The 22,422-nt window shown below is 40.3% G+C and overlaps 2 protein-coding genes and 1 long non-coding RNA gene across 4 annotated transcripts in view; 2 read left to right on the forward strand and 1 right to left on the reverse strand.

Annotated features, from left to right (window-relative positions):
* Nucleotides 1-14,705, forward strand: part of LOC113009405 (fetuin-B-like) — a 50,907-nt gene extending 36,202 nt beyond the window's left edge. The window contains exons 1-7 of one of the 2 annotated variants that reach the window (XM_026147059.2): nt 8,716-9,109; nt 9,497-9,610; nt 10,089-10,176; nt 11,960-12,103; nt 13,262-13,375; nt 13,676-13,762; nt 13,940-14,705. In XM_026147059.2, coding sequence (XP_026002844.2) covers nt 9,108-9,109; nt 9,497-9,610; nt 10,089-10,176; nt 11,960-12,103; nt 13,262-13,375; nt 13,676-13,762; nt 13,940-14,593 — 1,203 coding nt within the window. In that variant the 5' untranslated portion in view covers nt 8,716-9,107 and the 3' untranslated portion in view covers nt 14,594-14,705. Of the gene's footprint in view, nt 1-8,715; nt 9,110-9,496; nt 9,611-10,088; nt 10,177-11,959; nt 12,104-13,261; nt 13,376-13,675; nt 13,763-13,939 lie in introns of those variants that run through there. The other variant, XM_080291376.1, reaches the window with a different exon arrangement.
* A 763-nt stretch (nt 14,706-15,468) lies between these two features.
* LOC145421290 (uncharacterized) lies at nt 15,469-16,685 on the reverse strand. Its single transcript, XR_013902621.1, has 2 exons — nt 15,943-16,685; nt 15,469-15,852 (listed from the first exon to the last, which is right to left on the reverse strand). It is a non-coding gene; the product is annotated as an uncharacterized LOC145421290 (long non-coding RNA).
* Nucleotides 16,686-16,896: 211 nt separating this feature from the next.
* On the forward strand, nt 16,897-22,302 carry LOC113009747 (fetuin-B). The gene is made up of 8 exons (XM_026148245.2): nt 16,897-17,079; nt 17,167-17,389; nt 17,543-17,656; nt 18,527-18,605; nt 20,629-20,795; nt 21,049-21,162; nt 21,522-21,656; nt 21,892-22,302. The coding sequence occupies exons 2-8, from the start codon at nt 17,189-17,191 to the stop codon at nt 22,144-22,146; spliced, it is 1,065 nt and encodes a 354-aa protein (XP_026004030.1). The 5' UTR covers nt 16,897-17,079; nt 17,167-17,188; the 3' UTR covers nt 22,147-22,302.
* Nucleotides 22,303-22,422: the final 120 nt, after the last annotated feature.

The following is a 22,422-nucleotide window of genomic DNA, read 5'->3' on the forward strand; positions in this document are numbered from 1 at the left end:
GCTGTATTATTTGGCCGTGACCAATAGAATAGTCAAGTAAGTGACACTTCACCTAAAACAATGACTAAATGGAAAAATGATTTGGCATTTATGGGCACAGGTTCTTAAACCCACGTCTAAGGTGGCAGGATCCTTATTATAACTGCTGCGTGTCAGCAGCAAGAATTAAGGTATAGCACTGTGGGGCTCCCAGCTTCTTAAACTCTGACGGTTACAGCCGGACTAATTAGCCACTGTAGCCATAACTAGCACGAGTAACACAAACACTACTGCGCTCTCTCAGTGATGTTTTAACTTGCTAAGCCATCAAAAACGTCAGTGCTCTCTGTCACATGCATAAATTCCATATCTGACCGACAACAGCTGCAATTTGTTACTATTTTTCAGTTTTAGCCACAAAGCTAATACCAGCTTTAGCTAGCACTGTAAAAACAACATGTAGATGCATTACAGATTAATTTTTATATAGCATGCACTACAACACATCTGTGAAAACGTACCCAACTAAAACAAATGTATTTAAATTACTTACCTTCTCAGTATGCCTGACTCAGTGCCAAAGGTTGCATGTGGCTAAACAGTCTTCCAGAATCTGGCGGTCAATTGCGCTCTCCTTAAATTATGTCGTTGTCTTATTGGATAAGACTCTAGGTCTTATTATCCAATCATATTTAGTTGTTGTCTTTGAATATATTGCATCATTTCCGGTTGTTGTCAAACATGATTACAATGGTTTTAGTATTCTAATTTAGTCATTTTAAATCAATGCAAGAAAAATGAGTAGTCTCAGTATTGTTTATAATCAAGTAAATGGTACTTTATTTAATCATGTAAATAAGAGAAACATGAAAGGCTTGTGTAGCATTAACTAAATTCATTTGTGCAAATTCAAAAGCCTGCCAATTCCCATTTTTTCAGTGTACTTTAAATAGTGTCTTTAGGCACTTTGTTTCTAGCAGCCTATTGCAAAAACATACAGTTTGTTTAGTTGAATCTATAACAAATGTAAAGTTAGTTGCATTTAGCAGACATATAGTTGTACTTCTGCCAATAATCAAGATTATTCGCAAAGAATCATTAGCTTTATAAATCTGAGGAAGTTGAGGAGCAAAAAACATAAATAAGTGTCAGGCCTAAAAAATTACCAAAGACTGAGGATTAGTATCTGAAAGTCATGTCCTTAAGAGATGTTTCCTGTTTGTCATGCAAAATATTGGACCAAGCTCAGCACTCACATAGCAGAGATTTCACAATTAGGTGCTGGCTCTCTAGATAATGCCTCTTATCCCAGTGACACACAAGGGGGAGCTTGTTTATTCACCATTGAGAAGACACCCAACACTGTGCTTCCAAGAGGGTCAGTAACCCTGCATATATCTTCACTTATGGTGTAACATCTCTTTTCCACTATAACAACAGCTGTATGTTAAAACAACACAGCACGATATGCAGGAACAAAACTAAGTAAGTTTCATAACAATAACAGATACAGCAAAGACAATTTCCTTAAACTTAACATGAAGCACAGTTTGCCAGAGGCATGATGGGAGATAACATACAGATTACAACAGATTACATTCAGCCAAATCTTGGAGGTTTTGGGGAAGGCAATGCTGGCAAGGCCTTTTTTCCTCTATGGGCTATAAACCCACACCTGCCGGGTGCAAGACCTTCCCCCCTTCTTTGAGTATTATGTTTCTCATTGACCAGACACTCAGCTGTGGTAACAGCACTCTGGGCGGCGACAGTATATGCTTCAGGTCTCTTGGTGAAGTAGTCCATGGCAGGAAAAGGACATAGCGGTTCCCTAGGTTAGTGGTAGGGAAACGGCCAAGGATGACTACCCCAACACCTTCCATGGGAGCCCCCACCTGATACTGTTGCAAGTGGGGGCCATTCTGATGGCCCCTTCTGGGCAGTGCAAGCATCATACTGATGGAGCTCTACATCTTGGTGATACCCTGGCCAGTAGAACCAGGACCGAAGTCTTTGCAAAGTTATGGTGACTCCGAAGTGACCCGCAGCCACCGAACCACGAACCAGGTGGAGCACATTGGTATGTAGCTGATGAGGCACCAAGAGCTGGAAAACCTCACGGTGGCCCCCGTTTGGTTACTCAGTGATTCTTGAGATAAGGGACAAAACATGTCCGCCAGATAAAACCCAATTTTGGGGTTAAAAATATGAATACAAGTGTTAACCACACTGACTAACAGACAAACCAAGGCAATGTTTATGCAACAAAAGCATGAATTTGCATTTTTTATACATATATATTTATTTTAAATGGTACAATAGATTACCAGTACCTTAAAAATCCATTGTCCAGAAGCAGGTGTGATAATATTAAAATACAGGGAAAAAAAGTAAAAGTAATGTAAAATTAAACATCATGGCTCTCACTAAGTATTTAAGTCAATAACATTATATAATATCAAAAATATGCAATTGAAAAATTTTTTCCCTACTTTTTTCTAGTAGAAAAGAATCGGGAATTATTGTGGGTAGCTTACACTCTGAGGACCCCTTTACCACTTCCTGTTTGGTACACATGCCATGAGGTCACTGCTGTGATAATTTATTTTATTTTTATTTCATTTATGACACACCTTTCTGATAAAACTCTGTGTCACAACCATAGCGCGTCAACACCAAAGTCGATGTAAACCAAGATTTATTTATTTTGTTTTGTAAAAAGAGCTTAATTTAGGTAGATTGTAGAGGCCATAAACAAATGATGAAAAACAAGATGGTTTCTGTCAGAAAAACATGACGTCAACACCATCAGGATTTTTTGTCTGACGGTGTTGACCCTTTTTCTAATGGTGTTGACAAATGTCACAAAAGTGTGCTATTCACCATTTATATGAAGTTATTTTTTACTAATATTTCAGATATACAGTATTACTTCCTGTGTGTTTTACTGATATTTCTGCTTCACAGATGTGTCAAATATTATCAAATTTGACTTATCTTGAATCTCATTGTTTATGTATACATTATTAATCCTGTAGGAAAATGCTTAGTACTCTGCATTTAACCCATTCACTCAGTGATGCAGTGGGCAGCTACCAATCCAGGATAGCCGCTGTTGGTTGAATGCCCAACCTTCCGATCATGTGGCATCTACTGAGCTATCTCTGCCCCGAGAGCTGTTCTTTAAGTGATGATGTATGAATCCTGCTTCCGGGCCCAAACTACTCTGTGTTTATTAAGCCTGTTGTGCTGTTAAAATGTTTTAATGCTTTTTATCTTGTTCTATTACATCTGAGCAAGCCCCTAAAAACAGTCAGTGATCACTGTCAGCCTAACCGAACCCTCACGTTAACTTTTATCAAGTGGAAAAAAGTTAGCATTCATTCAGCTGGTATATCATGTTTAGGGGGAAACAAGCAATCTAACTTCTAACTCTGTTAAATTTCATATATTCTGTTTTCATGGATGCCTGGATGTTACACCTGGTAGAGCCACACACTGATCATTTTATTAAAGATGAAAGAATTTAGACAGTTTGTAACTCTCAGTGATGCCGCAGAGATCCTTTGACTTTGGGATCTGCAGCAGAGTTTGGACCTGGAAATGACTAATGACATCAGACTTAAAGACCGGATAGCATTTCTATTGCTTAATGCATAATTGTGTTGTGAATATTCATCCTTAATTTGTAAAAAAGCATAAGGTTCAGAAAAATTATAGTGATCATAAAATGGTACATTTCAGACTAGAATGGCAAAGGGGAACCTGTCAGTAGAGGAATGAAAGAGAAGGAACAGGGATGATCAAAAAAGAAGGAGAGAAAAAATTAACAGCCAGCTTGAGTTTCCCATAAAGGAAAGGGAAAGATGGAGAAATAGAGTGAAAGAGGGAAAAATAAAGAACATCAGTGATCTGAAAGGACAAGAAAAAAGGTAGAAGAGAAGGTTTTGGAAACAAGCACAGAGAGACAAAAGGAGAGAAAGTACAGCAGGGTCCACAACCACAGAGTACTTTAGGAATCAAGGAGTAGTAGGCAGCTACTTGCTGGTGAACTGTTAAGATGTAGAACTTGACATGTGCAAAAACAGAATTGTTATGATGTGTCTTGTGACATTACAAAGGTTGCTAAGGTTTAATGGTCATTTTGAAAGAAATAAAATCTTGTTTTCTACTAGTGTGTCACCACCATTAGCACCTTGTCAACTGGAGTTTTTGTTTATTTTTCTCTTTTAGAGAACCATATAGTTTCTTCCCTCATGATCTTCCAATAAAAATACGTAATTTTCTCAATAAATGTGTAATTTGCATCCTGCTTAATATGATTGTTTCTTATAGAGATTAAATACAAGCTTCTGAAAATATGTATGACTGTAACTCTAATAATAAACAGCCAAAACAATCTTACTTTTAAATGTAGTATAATTACTTTGAAAACATATGTGCATAAAAAATAGAATAGAGAAGCTGCTAATAGTCAAAATAGCTGAAACAACTTAATTTAAAATATATATTTTTGCATTTCTTTGTGTCTGACGGTGTTGACAAAAACCTTGCACTTCTCCAGCAAAAGCATAAATTATTAAAAAATGTTTCACCTGGGAGATTGTACCAAAACATGGTGAGACGGCCAAACCTTTGTGTAACAATTATATGTAAATATGTTTTTGAAAAATCAAAAAATATATTTTAGAAAATTAAAACCTGTTTTGTCCCTAATCTCAGGAATCACTGAGTTACACTATCCATCCATCCATCCATCCATCCACTCTCTTCTGCTTATCCTTATCCCAAGTGGACTGAAGCCTATCCCAGCTATGATAGGGCAGTATACACCCTAAATATGTTGCAGGGTTAATTAACTTTGAGAATTTCTATGAGTATTAATTATTAAAAATAAACGATTGTATTTCTTTGAGTCCATTTACCCAGTTCAACAGTATGCTATGACCCGTCAGTTTGTCTGAACCAGAAAAGTCTGGCCACACAGCAGTTTGATTATTCTTACGGGAAGTCTAGCATCACAGTGCAAACAGGCCCTGCAAAGGAAAATTTTCTAGAAAAAAAAGGATAAACTGTTACTCAGTCTGCTTGTATGTTGAGCCTAGCAACTGCAAACCTACACGTAATGTATTTTAAAGACAAATCATTTAGATGAGTACTGTAAGTGTCACTGTGTTGAGCATTGAGCTCCAATACATCTCTCTCTCTCTCTGAGAAAGTGCTTATATAGATTGCCTTCTCTGGCGGGACAATTACATGTTAAAGATCAAAGAAATGCAGAGTGGCAGGAGAACCGTGTTTACCTTCATAATATTCTTAAAATAACTGATTTCATGTTCTGAAATATGTTGAGTGCTGTCTTTGTTTGATGAATATAAGCGTATAAGCACTGTTAATATAAACTGTTGTTATTAAGAGATTAGAAAAAATCTTTACTTTGTGACTCTTTCAATATGGTCGTCTGACAGAAATATATATTACCTCCAATGTGTTTCATAGTCTGATGAAGGCTAAAAGGATGAAACATTAGCATGTTTGTTGGCTTGGCCAAATAAATTGGTATATTTGAGAATTGTCACACAAGTTTTATGTGTTTGCAACCTATTTCCTTTTGGTATTCAGTGCTGGAGTATTTACAAAATGCTTTGGCTCCACTGTTGTTAGTATCATTAGCTGAATTTGTCAGTTACAATAACTATGAGGATTTCTGACTATTTAAGTTTTAAAAAATAAACATACCCTGTTTCCCAATGCACTATGACCTCTCATTTTTTCTGAACCAGCCTTTGGCTTGCAGAGCAGCAGATGCCAGCTGTTTGCTCATCCTTACTGGAAGTCCAGCATCAGTTTGCCAAAAGGCCCCACAAAGAACATTTTCAGACTAGCATATGTGTTAATATTAACCCTGTAGGTACAGGGGGATAATTATCCATTTTTGGCTACTCATAATTTTTCCATTATATTTCAGCTTTAAAAGGGTCAGCCTTGTCATTTGGTATCATTCTTTCCAGAACAATCTCGCGTCTGATTTTGCATTTATTTTTTTCGTTTTGACCTAAAATCACACAAATATAAAATAAGACTAGGAAATTTTTTTTTCTGTGAAAACCACAAGCATGTTTAACAAATCATTCTATCAACTTGTCAATTTCAAAAACCTATGCATAAATTTTGGAAACAACAAAGGTATATACAACTATTTACATAATAATGCAGGAAATGCCTCTGGAATGTTGTGTACAAACTCTTTACAGTACAAAAAGATGTTTGTGTCACTCCAAAAAAATAGTTCCTGTCCACCAAATGACAGACAGGTAATTCACAGATTGACCAACAGCCTTGTTTACAGAGCCTTAAAATATAAGAGGAGAAAAAGAAAGCAAATACAGAGAGAATTGTTTTTTAAATGTCTATATGTCTCCAGGAGAAAGGTGGATCTCTTTACAAACACTGAAGGAGACGAGTTAACCAACTTGGAACTTCCACTGTTGGACGAAGAGGAAGACTCCAACTCTGCAATGCCCCCGCCATTTTATACTGTATAGCACAGAATCACAACTACAGTACGGTCACCTCAAAGCACTATATTGTAAGGTAAAGACCCTTCAATAATACAGAGCCACAGTGTTCCTGCTCATTGCTCTGACCTGTGGGTAATTAAGCTGTCAACTTATAAGGCCAGCGCTCTCGACTTCTCTTTGCGAGATTCTCAGCAAACAGAGTTAGTGCAGGCCAACATAGTGTTTTGTGAACGTCATAGTAAATTACCTTTTGATTCTCGTTCATAGCTACTCACCAGATTGCCAGACACCAACCTTCTCCATAGAACCTGCATTTGGACGCTGGACCTCTCAGCGGTCTTTATAGCCAAGGCTATTGCTCACTCCACGCACCTGCCTGTCTCAACTTCAGGAGTTTTGGATTCCTTACCACTCTCCCCTCCACGCTACTGATCCACCTGTGGCAAGTAAACAGCTTAAAGGAACATTCAGAACCATCATCTGACAGCAATCACCTGGAACCATACCTGAGCTTGTTTACTCTTATTTCAGTGACTCTGACCCCCCTGGACCCTGCCATCCAGTCTGACTTACCCGTTGGCCCCAAAATCACAGAACTGCAGTTCTTGTTTTTCTTGTTGCTTGCATAGCTCAGGTTCCATAAGTGCTCAAAACTTTAGCATTGTTCATGGCACATGTTAATACTCATTGCTCACAGTTCAGTTTAATAGTCTCGTTGCACATTCACTTACTTTGAAAATAAACTTTGTTACTTAAACATTAACCAGTTCTCCGCCTGCGTTCTGCATTTGAGTCCTTTTCTCCCGAGTCGGCCTACAGCCATGACATAGGCGGGCCCAGAGGCCAGTATGCAACATGGACCCAAGCACAGATACAGACACGGACAACAGAAACTCAGTTTTAACAAGACTTTATTTACAGATGTAAACTTGTACACAAAGGAAAATGTGCGTGGGGAAACTTGTCATGTGTATGGTCTTACATTTTGTGTGCTATGCGTGTAATGCATACATTGTGTTCTGGCCACAAGAAGCTTCCACTCCCAAGTGGTAAATCCAGGCTCGGCTCTTCTTTAGGCAGTCTTCTTCAGAGAGATTGGCTGTGGCTCAGGATATAGAGCAGGTTGTGCAAAAAGTTGCTGGTTATATGGTAAATGGTAAATGGCCTGTATTTATATAGCGCTTTTACTAGTCCCTAAGGACCCCAAAGTGCTTTACATATCCAGTCATTCACCCATTCACACACACATTCACACACTGGTGATGGCAGCTACGTGCAAATCGGTCGTCTGACCTGGGTATAGGGGCGAAAGACTATTCTTTTGGAGGCACTATATCCTTGGTGCCTCCAAGCTGCCTGATGACGTGTGGACAAGGAACCGAATCTTGAGTTGCTCAAGATGCACACTGGATTGTGGGTCTGTTCATGAATATTAGACACAGAGCTTGAATAATAGTACCCTATGAATGTATGTTGGATTGGGTGAGTGAGGCTTGTAGTAAAAAGCCCTTTAAATATTCAGAAAAAGAAAAATGCTGTGTTATATAAGTGTAAAACTAAAGTTAGTTCAAAGTTAGTGCAAGACAGAAGTGCAAATGCATTAATAAATAATATGTACCATTTAAATCTAAGAAAAACAGCTTCATTGGTAGGAATCATTTCCTAAAGCATTCTTTATGGCAGCGAGGTTGAATCGATCTCAGAGAAACTGGGCTCTGCTGCCTCAACAGTGTGGAGTGGAGCAGGTGTGATGGGTTGTCCTTGATGGAGAGCCGTTTGTTCAGTGACCTCCTGTCCCTCACTGAGTCAAACGCCTCCACATTCTGACCAATGATATCGCAGTTTTTTTCCTCAGAAAGTCAACTCCCATCTCTTTAGTCTTGCTAACATTCAGAAGGTGGTGACAGCCATCCTGAGCAGCTTCTCACTCAGAAGAAGTAGCTGAATGGAATTAAAGCACCGGAGAAATTTAAAAAAACATGATTCTAACAATGCCACCTGTACCATCCAGGTGAGAGTGAGTACACTGCAACAGCTGGATAACAGCATTCTCACCACTTCAAGAAGAAGGTTAAGCAAACTGAAGAAGGTCAAAACTTTATGCCATGTTGTCGATTAGGCTCAACTGTGTGGCAACACTGGACCATGTGCCTATTGATCCAAAAGAAGAGAGGGTGTACAGCCTGTTTATTTAACAACTGATAACTTTATTAAGCAAGTGTGTGTGTGTGTGTGTGTGTGTGTGTGTGTGTGTGTGTGTGTGTGTGTGTGTGTGTGTGTGTGTGTGTGTGCACATGTGGGTAGCAGGATATAAAATGTGACCTCTCCATCTCTACACAGCTCTTTTGGAAGCTCGAGTGTGACAGTGTGTAAGAGAGTCGTCCCAGGCCTTTACCATGAAGACCTGCGTGCTGTTATCACTGCTGCTGGCGTTGGGTTGTGTGACCATCAATGGTGCACCAGTGGAGCATGGTGGCATGGAGCCAGGCTCATGTGAAGACGCATCAACAAAAGCAGCTGCTGAACTGGCTCTTACCAAAATCAACCAGAACAGGAAGGAGGGCTACGTCTTCAGCCTGCACCACCTGTCCAACGCCCACATAAAGAGCCATGTAAGCCATGCTGCTGAGCTTGCAGTATTATTACTGTGTGATAGACCAGTGCTGTTTAGGGTGGAATTACTTTCTAACAAAGTGCCAGATTTGGTGAAACAGAAATTAATCACATTCATTTTTTATGACAGTAAGTCCGGCTGTTTACTGAATGCATGATGCTTGGAAACCGTCATAAATAGTGTTTGTGTTTTGCAGACACTACCTGGCTTAAAATGGTCAAAATAAAAACAAGAAAAACAAATTTAGGTGACTTGTGTGAAAGTTTAGGAGGTACCATGAATCACTGGAAGTGACCAAGTGAAAGCTGTTAAATTCAATTACATTTTTATTGACTGTAAACATTGCTTGATAAAGTGTGTGCGTGTGTGTGTGCATGCATTACAGGGAGAGAATGGTGTGGTCTTCTACCTCACTCTGGATGTTGTGGAGACCGACTGCAGTGTTCTCAGCTGGAAGGACTGGAAGAGCTGTGACATTCGTCCAAGGGAAAATATCAAGGTTAGAGCACAAGCACACGCACACACACACAAACAAAAAAAAAACACAAACAAAAACATTCCTGACTTGCATTGCAATTGCACACACCTGCTGCTATATATATATTTTTAGTATTTCTTTTAGCACTATTTATATTATTATATTACTATTTATTACTTTATTGTTAGGGCTGTTTTTGTTGTGCATCTGCACCTTATTGTTGTCAATGTCTACGCATGGGACAGTGTGAAACGTAATTTCAATTCCTTTGTATGGCAAGTACATTTGAAGAAATTGACAAATAAAAGTATTCTATTCTATTCTATTCTATTCTAAGTGCGCACACACAGAGAACGCAGCAAGGCTTTCTTAAAATCCTCAAATCTTTCTGTTTCAGCATAGTGATCATCTTGGGTTTTTGTTCCCTAAGCATTAGTTCAGAAGTTGGAAGGGGAATAAAGTCATTTGGTGTGTTGATATATTGTATTTGTGTTTGCAGGTATATGGACAGTGCAAAGCTGCTATCTTCATCAATAAGGTGCATAGAGTGGAGCGCCTCTACAAATACAGCTGTGTTATCAGACCAGGTATGAAAAATATTACATATATATGAAAAAAGGAGTTGCGATTTTTAACGATCATATCTATGATGACAACCAGTTCTACATATACAGCAGCATACTTTATGGAGGAAAAATAAAAACAGGCTGCACCTTATGAGACAATTTGGTGGCAGGTAGCTCCATGCCCTCCTGGGTTTTAATTGCACCTTAGAACACACATGCATCAACACTACAATGAGCGGGTGGAGGGAGGTTTGGAGTCTTCTCTCACACCCGTTCTCTGCGGCCTGCTGGAGCGGGAGGGCTAGGAGGAGTTGGCCGTCCGACTGCGGTCTGGAGTGTGGGGCCTCCCTGCTGCTGCGGAGTCGGGGCGGTCTGCCTCCCCCCACCGCAGGGAAAAGGGTAACACCACCTGGGTCTGGGTGCAGTTCCCCCCTCCAGGGGCAAGGGTACCTAGACCCGGTTCGTAGAGTACGCTTGGGGAGTGTGATCATGTGTACAGCGTCTCTTTATGTCTGTCTCCACGTTGGTTGAGTGTGGAGTAAGTGCATATGAGAGCATGAGGGTGGGAATGGATGTTTGTGTCTGTGTGTGCCTGTATGTCTGTGTCTATATGTCAGGTTGGGTATCAGACGCCACCTCTCTGGGGACATCTCGGGCCCTCCAAGGTTTGGAGGCCTATCTCCACCCACCACCACTTCCCCTGCCAGTGGCGGACTCCCTCAGACATCGGTGCGTTGGTGGTTCTTTGTGTCTGGGGATGGGCGTCCGGGTACACACCGGCTCACTCCTTGGCGGCCGCTTATCGGGGCCTGGAGCCTGGGGCTCGCTCGGGCCACTTCGGAGGTGGGGTGCCCCCGGCCTCTCGGCCTGGGGCTCGGTCACTCAGGCACAGCTGGCTGCCGGCGGAGCTCACGGGCGCGTCACTGCAACTCCCCCTGGCTTCTGCTCCGCCGCTGCTGAGTGAGCCCTCATCTGGGACTCTCCTCAGCTCTTACTGAGACAGTGGCGCGGCTGCCCCTCTGTTGGTCTTCCTTGGTCTGTTGTGTTCTGGGGGCCTCTGGATGTCTGGAGTTTTGATCTCCTCCATACCTGCTTCATACCCTGGAGGACGGGGCTGTGGCTCCCCACACTCCCTAGCAGATCGTTACATGGAGAAACCTTTGGAATGCAAGCATGCTGATCCACACAGGTATGCACACGGGTGTCCATACCGGACTACAGCTTTCTTGGCTGCTGCCTCAAAGCACATTGTGCGCTGTCTATCTTGCGTGCTGCACAATATCGTTTATTATTTAGTATCTACTGATATCTACTGCTAGCTAGTTTATTGTGATGGTGCCGTTTTTTGCTCTTTGTTGTTTGCTTTCTCTTCTGTTTTTTTTCTCCATACAGGTGACCCAGGTGTTTTGTTTTTTTTGTTGTTGTTTTTTTTTTTTCTTTCTTCCCCCCTTCTCACCGTCTCTTCTCCCCTTTGGTTTTCTTTCTCTCCCTCTCTTTCTTTCACTCTCTCTCCCTGTCCTATCCCCCAGTCATGTCTGTCCCGTTTGTAGCAACTGAAAATAAAATAAATACATAATTATAATAAAGGTCAATCAAATGGACCAATATGGCAAGGCCATGATGATCCACTTGGTAAAATAAATCCGCTTGGCATCTTTCTTGGCCTTAAGACAACAATTCTGATGGCTAAAGATCCAAACGGGACACAAAAAAAAAAAAAAAAATGAGACAATTTGGTGAAATTACAGGTTTCGTGCAGCACCAACATGTAAAACCACTTTTTTGTTCTGCTCAATTCCTGCAGGTAGGGTGCATGAGAGCTGTACCTCGCAATAATGAGGAAGCTGAAGTTCAGAAGACTGTGACCAAGTCTCTGGAGAAATTCCACAACCAGAGCAGGCTGGCCAATCGGTTCACTCTGCTCAAAATCTCCCGTGCTACTGCACAGGTCAGATTACCACATATCCAAAAGAAACATCAAGATATGTGACATAGAAACATGCTATCTAACCAAAAACTTACTGGCTTACTTAGGCCAGGAAGTAAAACATCCTATAAGGTAGAGATGGGAATCACCATACATCCCACGATACGATATTATCACAATACTTAACACACGATACGATATTATTGCAATTTTTAAAAATATTTTGCGATATTCAGATTCTGTACATAAAGGTAAACTTTATCAATATTCATTATATCTAATATCAAAGTCTCGCACTCAGTCTTTCTCTCATTTCAGTCAGTTTTATTGTTGACAAACTGAACGGTTTGTATTGCAGTCTAGTCCAACTTAACTGAATGCAACCATCTGGTACAATTATAGCTATTCTGAACTATGCAATTTGTAAAAACTATGCAGCCCCTTCAGCAACTGAAGAACTTGAAAGTAAATTAAAACAAAATATAATTTTACATTAAATAAAAAAGTTTTAAACTTAATTAAAATAAAACATGTCTTAAATTGAAATAAGTAAACTGTCATGTTTATTGCTGCCAAAAAAAAAGTTAAACACATTTGGACATTGAAGGAATGTCAGGATTCTTGCTCAGAAAAAGGAGCTGATCAACATGCTCTGAAGTCAGAGCACAAAAACTTTTTTTGTAACAAAATATCGATTTCTGCTGTCCCTGTATCGATACATTATTAGCAAACAAAATATCACGATACTACACAGTATCGATTTTTTCCCCCACCCCTACTATAAGGACACCCAGAACCTTACATGCAATGTCTGCAGTTAAACACTATAGCTGATTGCCCCCCCCCCCCCCCCCCCCCATCCTAGATGTGTAGGGGAGGAACAGAAAAATCTCTAAACATACAGTTTAAGACGAGGTTTAATTTAAGTACAACAATGACAACTATTATCAAAATCAACCTAACACTGGGTGACACTGAAAAACTAGCGCATACAGTCATTACTTCTGGGCTAAACTGTTATAGTTCAGTATTGTCACTTTGTGCAAAAGGTTCACTGAAAAGCCCTCGATCAATCTGAAATGAATGAGAATATTAACAGGGATAAGAAAGATCTTTTATTCATCATGGACTCTCATTTAGATTGACATATTGTTATGCTTTTTGTGTTTGTGTTTCCAGGTTGTCGCAGGTTCAATTTACCGTGTGGAATACACCATCCAGGAGACCACCTGCCCCCACAGCACAGAAGCAGTGACGGCTGAGAACTGCCCCCCTATGGACTGCGAGTTTGCTGTGAGTCAGGAGAAAGAATTATTAGTCTCACTCATGTAAAGTTGTAGTCAGACGGGTTGATGAGATCAGTGCAGTATGGCTTTTCTGATCAGGGGGTCATTTTAGTTTTAATGCTGCAATCAAAGACCTCTGCTTTCCACTCAAAGCTCTGATCCAGTGTGTTCTAAGTTCTACTGACTAGTTTGTGACAGCAGAGGATTACTTTTTCATTCAGTATGTGTAATTGTTCCACCGTAGTAAAACCACAGGCATCCTCAATCCTCTGCTTTCTTAAGTTTTTTCTTCTTTTTCTCTTCTCAGCACAAGGGCTTCTGTAAGGCATCCCTCTTCCAGCCTCTTTTTGATGAGGAGCAAATTAATGTCGACTGTGAGCTCTATGTGCCTGAGGTAAGACTCATTAACATGTCATATCTGTATTGTTCAAATATCCTTCAGTCGCATAGGGAACAGTGTAAGTAATAAATGGTGATGGGGGACCTAAGAAGGCGCTTAGTTTCCTTATGCCTTGGGCTGGCTCTGTTTTGTAAACTCTTTATTATAGTACACTCTGTATAAAATCTCCAGGCTGCTAAGAGACAGATGATGCTCCCCCTGCTGGGTGGAGAGACTGACCACAGCCACAACGACACACACTCACACAGCCACGACCACACCAAGAGCCACTCACATCATGGCCACAACAGGAACCAAACTGATGACCACAATCACCACCAAACACATGACCATGCCACAGGCAGTTCCCACAGGCACTGGGACCACTCCCACGACCACGGTCTGAACCACGATCATGTGCACACTCATCATGCCAAGGCACACAACAAGCACGCTGTAGGTGTGCACATCCATGAGCATGACCACGAGCTGGCTCTGGACCACGACCACAAGCACGGTCACCTACATGAACACGAGCACCACCACCATCCCCACGAGCACGAACATGAGAACACACCCCACGATGATGCAAAGGGAACAGTGATAGTCCTGCCTGCCTTGGGCCAGCCTGTGACCTTGCCTTCCTTCCCTGATGTCCCCGCCGGTGGGCCTGGAGTTGGAGTCACTCTCCCACTTAAGCCTGACCCTCAGGTTCCCGGACAGATGGAGCCCGCCATCGAGCCCTTCCCAACCTCAGTCTCTGCCCTGTGCCCCACCAAAAAGGGAGGGGATCAAGGTGTGGGGATTCTCTTTGCTAATGACCCCATGTTCAAGCCGGCTGCATAATGTGGTGTATGAAAATGTAATAAACACAGTGTGCAAAACTCATTTAATTACTGAAATATATAAATAAATAAATAAATAAATAAATAAATAAATAAATAAATAAATAAATAAATGTGTGTGTGTGTGTGTGTGTGTGTGTGTGTGTGTGTGTGTGTGTGTGTGTGTGTGTGTGTGTGTGTGTGTGAATGGACTGGTTCTTACACCGTATAGCGCTTCCTTATGCTACCTGAGGACTCAAAGTGCTTTATAGAACTTCATTCTTATTCGACCTCATTCACTCATTCATAGTGGCACTGTTTTCTATGCTTTTACTACATAAGTGCTTTCTAACATCGACACACATTTATATTTCAAAGGAAACATCAGAGAGCAATCTGGGACAATGGGCCCATATGGGTCACAAATGGCATGTTTGCTGGGAAGGTACACTTTAGTTGAGACAAGTGGCTTTATTGTCATTCCAACCGTGTGCAGTGGTACAGTACACAGTGAAGGTGTGTGTGTATATGGGATTCTGCAGCTAGGTGCTTGGTACTTTAAAATTAGTTTGTTGCTAAGTTACATGTAATGTATTAATGCTGACATCCCTTGGTTTAGGTAATGTTTTTCTCCTTGAATCATGTATCGGTTAGTGTTAAGTGGCTTAAAAACTGAAAACATTCTGCTGAAAAGGTTAAAGTACAAAGGAAAACTGAAAAACAGAAAATTGTCCAGTAAGCCTGAGGAACTATTGCTGTAGATCAGTGGTTCTCAAACTTTTCACAGTGAGTACCACCTCATAAAATATATGGCTGTTGAAGTACCACCCTTATGATTAACATTAAAGTACAATAGTATAGGCCTATTTAACACCATATACAGTTTACATGAGACAATTTTATTTCTTATATGAAAATTATTTATTTTAACTGTCATAAAGAGGACGTGACAAGTGATAATAATAACAACTGTACTGCATTAAAACATTCACAGCAGGTGGGATATCTTTAAGTGATGACGTATGAACCCTACTACCGGCTCCAAACTACTCTGGGTTTATTAAGGCTGTTGTGTTTTTAACATATTTTAATGCTTTGTATTTTGTTCTATTTAATCTGAACAAGCGTTTATTTACAGTGGCAGCAAAATGACAATAAATCCCCGTGCACTTCCATGACTCCCGTGTCGTGTCTTCTTCTCCAAAGTCCATGCTCAGTGCTCTCCACTCCCGTGTGTCCCCACACCCCGTGCTTGCTGCCCTGCGGTGTTCCACGCTCCTCCTGAGGGGAAATAACAGAGGCAGCCATCAAGACACTTAATTCCAGTAGGCATACACTCACAGACGCTAGATGACTGACGTGGAGTCTCACACAACAATCCAGCGTCGAAGAGCGCTCAGCCAAACTGTTAAATAGCTCCCAGACAAGGCTTGATCAGGTGTGTGTGATTCTCCTCCGCAGGTGTGGCCTGGCTGACACACCCACCAGGCCTGAAGAACGGGTGCTCTGCCACATACACACACCCACACACACACCTATACACAAACATAGAACAGCAGCACCAAAAATACACATGTCCGTATTTTGATTCAAAAACATTTTTCATATTACTGTAGTTTAGTAGGATTATGACTTTTACTGAAGTAAAGCAGTACGAGTTCAAACTATTTTCAGACACTCACACGGTGCTGATGTTCATGTAATGCATCTGTTCTAGCACAGCAGGCTGCACAAGAGCATGCAGAGTGTTTGCTAATGTGACAAAAACGATTAGGAAAAAAGTGAGTCAACCTCTAATTCACATTTCAGGAAACACTCCAACAGAAATATTTACAGAAGATAAAAGTATATCCAAAACTCTTTGATCGATTCCTGCAGCATAACTCAAACTTTTTCTAAACTCAACTAATAGATAGATTTCTTCATTTTGAAAAAAGAAATCAAATGAACAAAAAGCACAGCTAAAGAGCACACACTCCACTGTTGCTAGCCCATTAAGTTTTATATGATACCACTGACATGAGCTTTTTAGATTTGCCAGTTACAGTTACTATGAGGAAGTATGAACTGGCACACATAAAATAAAAAGAAGAATCAGCAGCAGAGAAGTGGCTTACACTGATGGAGTGCTTTGCAAATGGCCCTCACTTTCTTTTAAGCTTCGATGAGATGAGCTGAGAAGAGTTCTGCTAATCGAAAGCTCACAGGCATTCCTGTTCATCAAGACTGCGTGACTTCATTTCTTAAAGAATTTTTTTTAAAGTAATATTCAAGAACTGAAATGAGGTGTGCAGTGAGCTTTTTAATTGATTTGCCCTGTTCCCCAGTGCACTGTGACCGCTCAGTTTGTCTGAGCCAGTCATTGGCCTGCAGAGCAGCCGATAGCAGCTGTTTGTTCATCCTTTCAGGAAGAGGAGAAAGTCCAGCATCAGTCTCACATGTGTCTCTCACAACTCTTTGTGTAAAAACTGGGATTACTTATTAGGTCCTGCAAAAGAAGATTTCCAGGTCAATGCATGTTTCAGTTTCATTATTAAATGATCTGCCAGCATAAGATTTAGTAATTCAAGTAGGTGGGATTTTTTGTTTTATTAGGACCAGTCTGTATGTGTGTTAGATGAGGATGAGTGTGTACCTGCTGGTCGTATGTTTGGCTTTGCTGCCCCAGGGAGGGGAGGCCTCGGACCCTCCAGGCTGCATGAGCCCTGATGCAGTGCGAGTGGCAGAAGAGGCGTTGGAACAGATCAACCAGGACAGGAAAATTGGATACATCTGGAGCCTCAACAGGCTCTATGATCTGTCTCACACTCCAGAACAGGTCAGGGTGAATTATGCATATGCATGCACAAAGACATGATCATGCAACAAAGGCATGCTGCAACATATTGACCAGCAGCCATATTGTTTTTATGTTAGAAAAGTCACAAAAGGAAGAAAGAAAATAGAGTTGCTTATTTATGAATGTGTCCAGGGGAAAGATGGATCTCTGTACAAACTAACCATCGATGTCATGGAGACCAAATGCCACATCACCAGTGGAAAACCGTGGAAACAATGTGAAGTCAGAAATATTGGGAATGTTCCAGTAAGTACCAAGCAATGCACATGTCACAGAACACATTATAATCTGAGACGATGTTTGAAAGTGAATATGTCAAAGATAAAAGCCTGAAATGTTTACTGGAGGCAAATGTTTATTGTGGAGGCAGAGGAAAAAATATCTTTAAAAATATGATTTGTGATTGGATTGACCCAGGTCTTCAAAATGAAAAATATGCACACATAACTACATTATAACTAGCATCTTGAAACTCCAGCATTTTTGACACTATTTGCACAGGACAATCAGGACAAAAATGATATTTTTGTGATATAAATTGTTATAATCCGGCATCAAAATTAAAGGAAATTTTCATTTTCTTTATTTTTGTAACCAAGAATGTAATGTTAAAAAGTATTCTACATGCTTTATTTTATAGTGTTAGAGTCACCTCAGCACAACTATTGGCGCTGTACAAATAAACTGATCTGAAAAACTTGAATTCAAAATGAGAGTTTGAATGGTGGATTTTTTACCGGCCAATACTTTGACATTTTTTGACATATCTGTCCCAAGTTATAGATCCTGATTCATTTCACAATACCAGACTGACAAAAAATATTTAGGTCTTTTTTAAGTAAAGCTGTATAAAATTATCAGAAAATTTGACTTAAAATACCAGAAGTTGCAGCGACAACCTTTTCAGAGTTTTAATACAGTGAGTCTTCTGTTGTCTTTGTTTTACAAAGCACTGCATTGTAATGCATACATTCATATGTTCTGCATGTATGAGCTTAGTAAAGTGTAAATAGATAGTTTTTTTTATGAATGTATGAAATTTCTTAGCTGCTGTGGTTCACCTCTTACACGTACATGTGTCTTTAGCTACTGTATAAATGTGTTTGTGTATTTCAGGTGTATGGAGAGTGTCAAGTATCTGCCTATGTTCACACTCAAGTCAAACTACAAAGCTACTCCTGTACAATTCGTGAAGGTAGATCAAAGCATCACTGAGACTCTTCTGTATTTTTGTCAACTTCACTGTATAAAACAGAAAATTATTTACAGCGTCTTAGCCACAGAAAGCAATCAGACTCTGTTTTGTTCACACAACAGTTCCAACACTGTTACATTTCTATCACCTACATCTGTCTTTTTATCTAAAGCCCTCCCTCATGTAGGAACAACTCTGCATTTTTTTTTTCAACAAATTAGCAAGACGGTGAGAAGATTCTCTGATCAAAAAACCTCAAAGAGGAAGAGTTTTCAGAATATGAGTTTGTTGTCTTTGGTGAACAGGACAGTGCAGACATTAGAGAGTGAAGTGGGGGCAGACTGAAGAATAATGACACACAGGAAATGGTGTGGGGGCAGAGAGTCAGACCCAGACCCGTGCAGTGAGGACTCTAGCCTTCAGTACTAACCAGGTGCTACAGCAGCACCTGAGCCAGCTCGATATAAACCTGTCAGGAACTAGCAAAGCTAAAAATACTGATGCACAAACATGATAAAAGGGGTGATAGTTACACTCGCAGTAGCACAGGAACAGAGCAGGAGAGGGAGAGAAAGAGAGCCAGGGTTGTTGCAAGAGACAACATCGTCACATTAGAAAGGTATAGTAATGAAACTGAGTGACACCAAGAAAAGAAGCAAAATCTGGAACCATTTCAATTTTATTGACAATACAAAGGCAGAGTGTAGAGTCTGCAAGAGAAGGATATCATATAGAGCCGGCTCCACAAACAACCTGCGCAGGCGGCTGAGAACTGTCCACCCATCAGTGCAATGGAAGGAACTGGGTGTGAGTGGAGCCCTCCAGTGGTTCACCACAAGACAGAACTCAATTGATAAAGACCTGGCAAAAATGACTGCACTTGATTTTCAACCATTTCCAGTTGTGGATGTTAAAGGATTCAGAAAGAATATTCATGCACTGAATCCTGTGTATGCAATTCCAACCAGGAAAACCCTCTCCCAAAAAATCATCCCAGGCCTATATGACAGAGAATGTGCATTTTCTTTTGTTTTGCATATTCATTTATATGTTATTGTGTTGTTGTTTGCATTTTATGACAACAATTTTATATTGTTGTTGATAATAAATTAATTAAAGCAACAAAACAACCTGAAAAGCCGGGTGGGAGCCGAAAGGGCCGGCTCTCTACAAAGAGCCGGAATTCCCATCACTAGTAAACCAGAACGGGCAGATGCATTTCTGAGGGCTGAACTATAGACTCACAAGAATCTCATCAATTTCAAGTTCCAAGAAATAAACATCAGTAGTGATAATAAACTTTGCTTAAAAAAAAATAAAAAAAAATAAAAAACTCGACCCATATCTTGATAATGACAGATTTTTCTTTTTCTATTAAATTTTAGTAAATCTCACTTTTATTAAGAAATTGGCTCTAACAGAGGTAAATAACCCATATGAAACATGGATGTGGTCTGTCTTGGTTGACATAGGGATAAAGTAAACATCTATTAAGGGTTCAATTTCTATGGTTGCTATAATTACAAATTAAAAAAAAAAAAAACAAAGCAAGGGTCCAACAAACCTACAAGCATAGCTGCTCTAATAACATGATCCTCTAATAATTCGAGGGTTGGTGGTTTGAGCCCTGGCTGGTTCAGTACTGTGTGCCAATCCGAAGTTGCTCCCTGTGAAGGAATGTGTATTAATGTTAGATCAATTGGGCATAAAAGTGCTTTGGCAAATATGGCTTGTATTTAAAAAGTGCTTTGTGTGCTCAGAGTAGGAAATTGTTGTTTGAGAACAATGCCATCCACCACACAAGGGTTAACAGTGTGTACTCACTAGTGAAGTAATTCCGTTTCTCTATCTTGTCTTGCTGTGGCATTCTGGATAAATCATGTATTTTCATAGAGATTTTAGAAGAACCTAAATACAATAGTCAAGCCTAGAAGTGACAAATGAGTTGATTGATTGAGACAGGATGACCCTCAGGCTTCAGAATTTTGTTTTGACCTTTGAACCTCTTGATCCTTGTGTTCAGTTCCAGCTACTGCAGTGGTGGACACGTGCCCAGACTGTCCCACGGCCGAAAATCTGAATGAGCCCATTGTCAAAGAGACGGCCAATCTCTGCCTGCAGAGGTTCAATGAGGAGAGCCGCCTGGCCAACTACTTTACTCTGGAGAACATAACGAAAGCCAGTTCACAGGTTCGGACAGAAAAAGAAATGAAAAAGAAAAAGAAACCAAACGCAGGCAGAGAGTCAGTAAAGAAACAGGTTGAATACAAATTAAGCTTATGTGTGATTTCTTCTAAGCAAGTACTTTTAGTTTTCTATTCTTTTCAAAAGACTAGACCTAATGTAAAGCTCTTAGCAATTTTATCTGACTAGTTTTGGTCATAGTTCGCTTATTTTGACCTACCTCTGTCCTAAACTAGGCTTTCATAAATATATTTTTCAGTGGGTTGTTGGTCCGTCCTACTTTGTGGAATTCACTATAGTGGAGACAGTTTGTTCAAGGGAAACAGATGTCAGTGAACTGAGCCGCTGCACACCTATGGACTGTCAGTTTGCTGTAAGTAATGAGAAAATAATGCTCTGTTTACTCACCATATGTTCATAAAACTGGACTGCTACCAGGCTGAAGCTGAAAAACTGCCAATAATCTGCTGTTGAATGTGAAACTCCTCTGACAGTGATGAAAGAATACGCATAGATATCTTAAAGACCAGTAATGCACCTTACACTCAATTTATAATTATAATATTTGTCTTAAGACTCTGTGGTTAATTTATCATGTTTAAACCTATGTTCATGTGCCTGGTCTCACCTTTGATGTGCTCTGTGTACTGCATCCAATCTCCACTGGCTCCAAACAAAAATCCCCCAAGCTGTAAATGCAGGCTCAGCTCTCCTTGTTTTCTCTCTTCTCAGCACAGAGGCTTCTGTTCGGGCTCACATGTGGCTCGTGAGGATCAGTTTGAAATCAGAAACCCTGGTGGCAAAAGGGATGGCTTGATTCAAGATAAGAAACCTGTAGAGGTGAAATGTGAGATCTATGAACCTCAGGTACTTGTTTGAACAACACAAGACTTAAATTATAAAAAAAAGTTCACAAATCACAAATTTGTGAACTTTAAAAAAAATAAAATAAAAAATAAAAAAAAGTTCACAAATCTTCACAGTCTATCACTGCACTTCTGATATTTTGATTGTTAAAGGGTTTTTAAAACACAGTTCGAAAATGTTGACAAATGCTTCATTGCTGAGCACCACCGCTCTCTTGACTATCTTCCGTTTTCAGGCTTCCTCTGTGGAGGCGCAGGCTCACGCAAAAGCAGGCAGTGTGCACACTGAACACCAGCAGCATAACCACACTCACCTGCATCCCCATGAGCACCTCCACTCAGACTCACCCAGCCCAGACATTACACTCTCTGTGTCTCAGAACCTTGGGACTGTGGTGAATCAGCCTGCCTCTCCCAGAGCTTCACCAGCAGGCAGCTCCTGCCCCGGACCCCGCAGACACAATCTGGGTTTACGGAATCTCAGGCTCTGATTGGTTGAACCTTCAGTACTCAGTCCAGAGATTGCTTTTAACCGTATTGCAATTAGTTCAAGACAAGAAATGGTAACTAAAACCTTGCAATTAATACAGAAAAAAAATCTGTCTTTACTGTTCATTGATCATTTAAATAAAGTATTTATCACAGCTGGAAGTTGTATAATTTATTTCTATCAGTTTAGCAAATCGGTACTTTACCTAATCAAATAATGACCCCACTGTAGCAACTTCTTGGACACATTTTATTTTTAAAAAGTAACTCTTCTCATT

Source organism: Astatotilapia calliptera, chromosome 17, assembly GCF_964374335.1.
Source record: "Astatotilapia calliptera chromosome 17, fAstCal68.1, whole genome shotgun sequence".
Lineage (NCBI taxonomy): Eukaryota > Metazoa > Chordata > Actinopteri > Cichliformes > Cichlidae > Astatotilapia > Astatotilapia calliptera.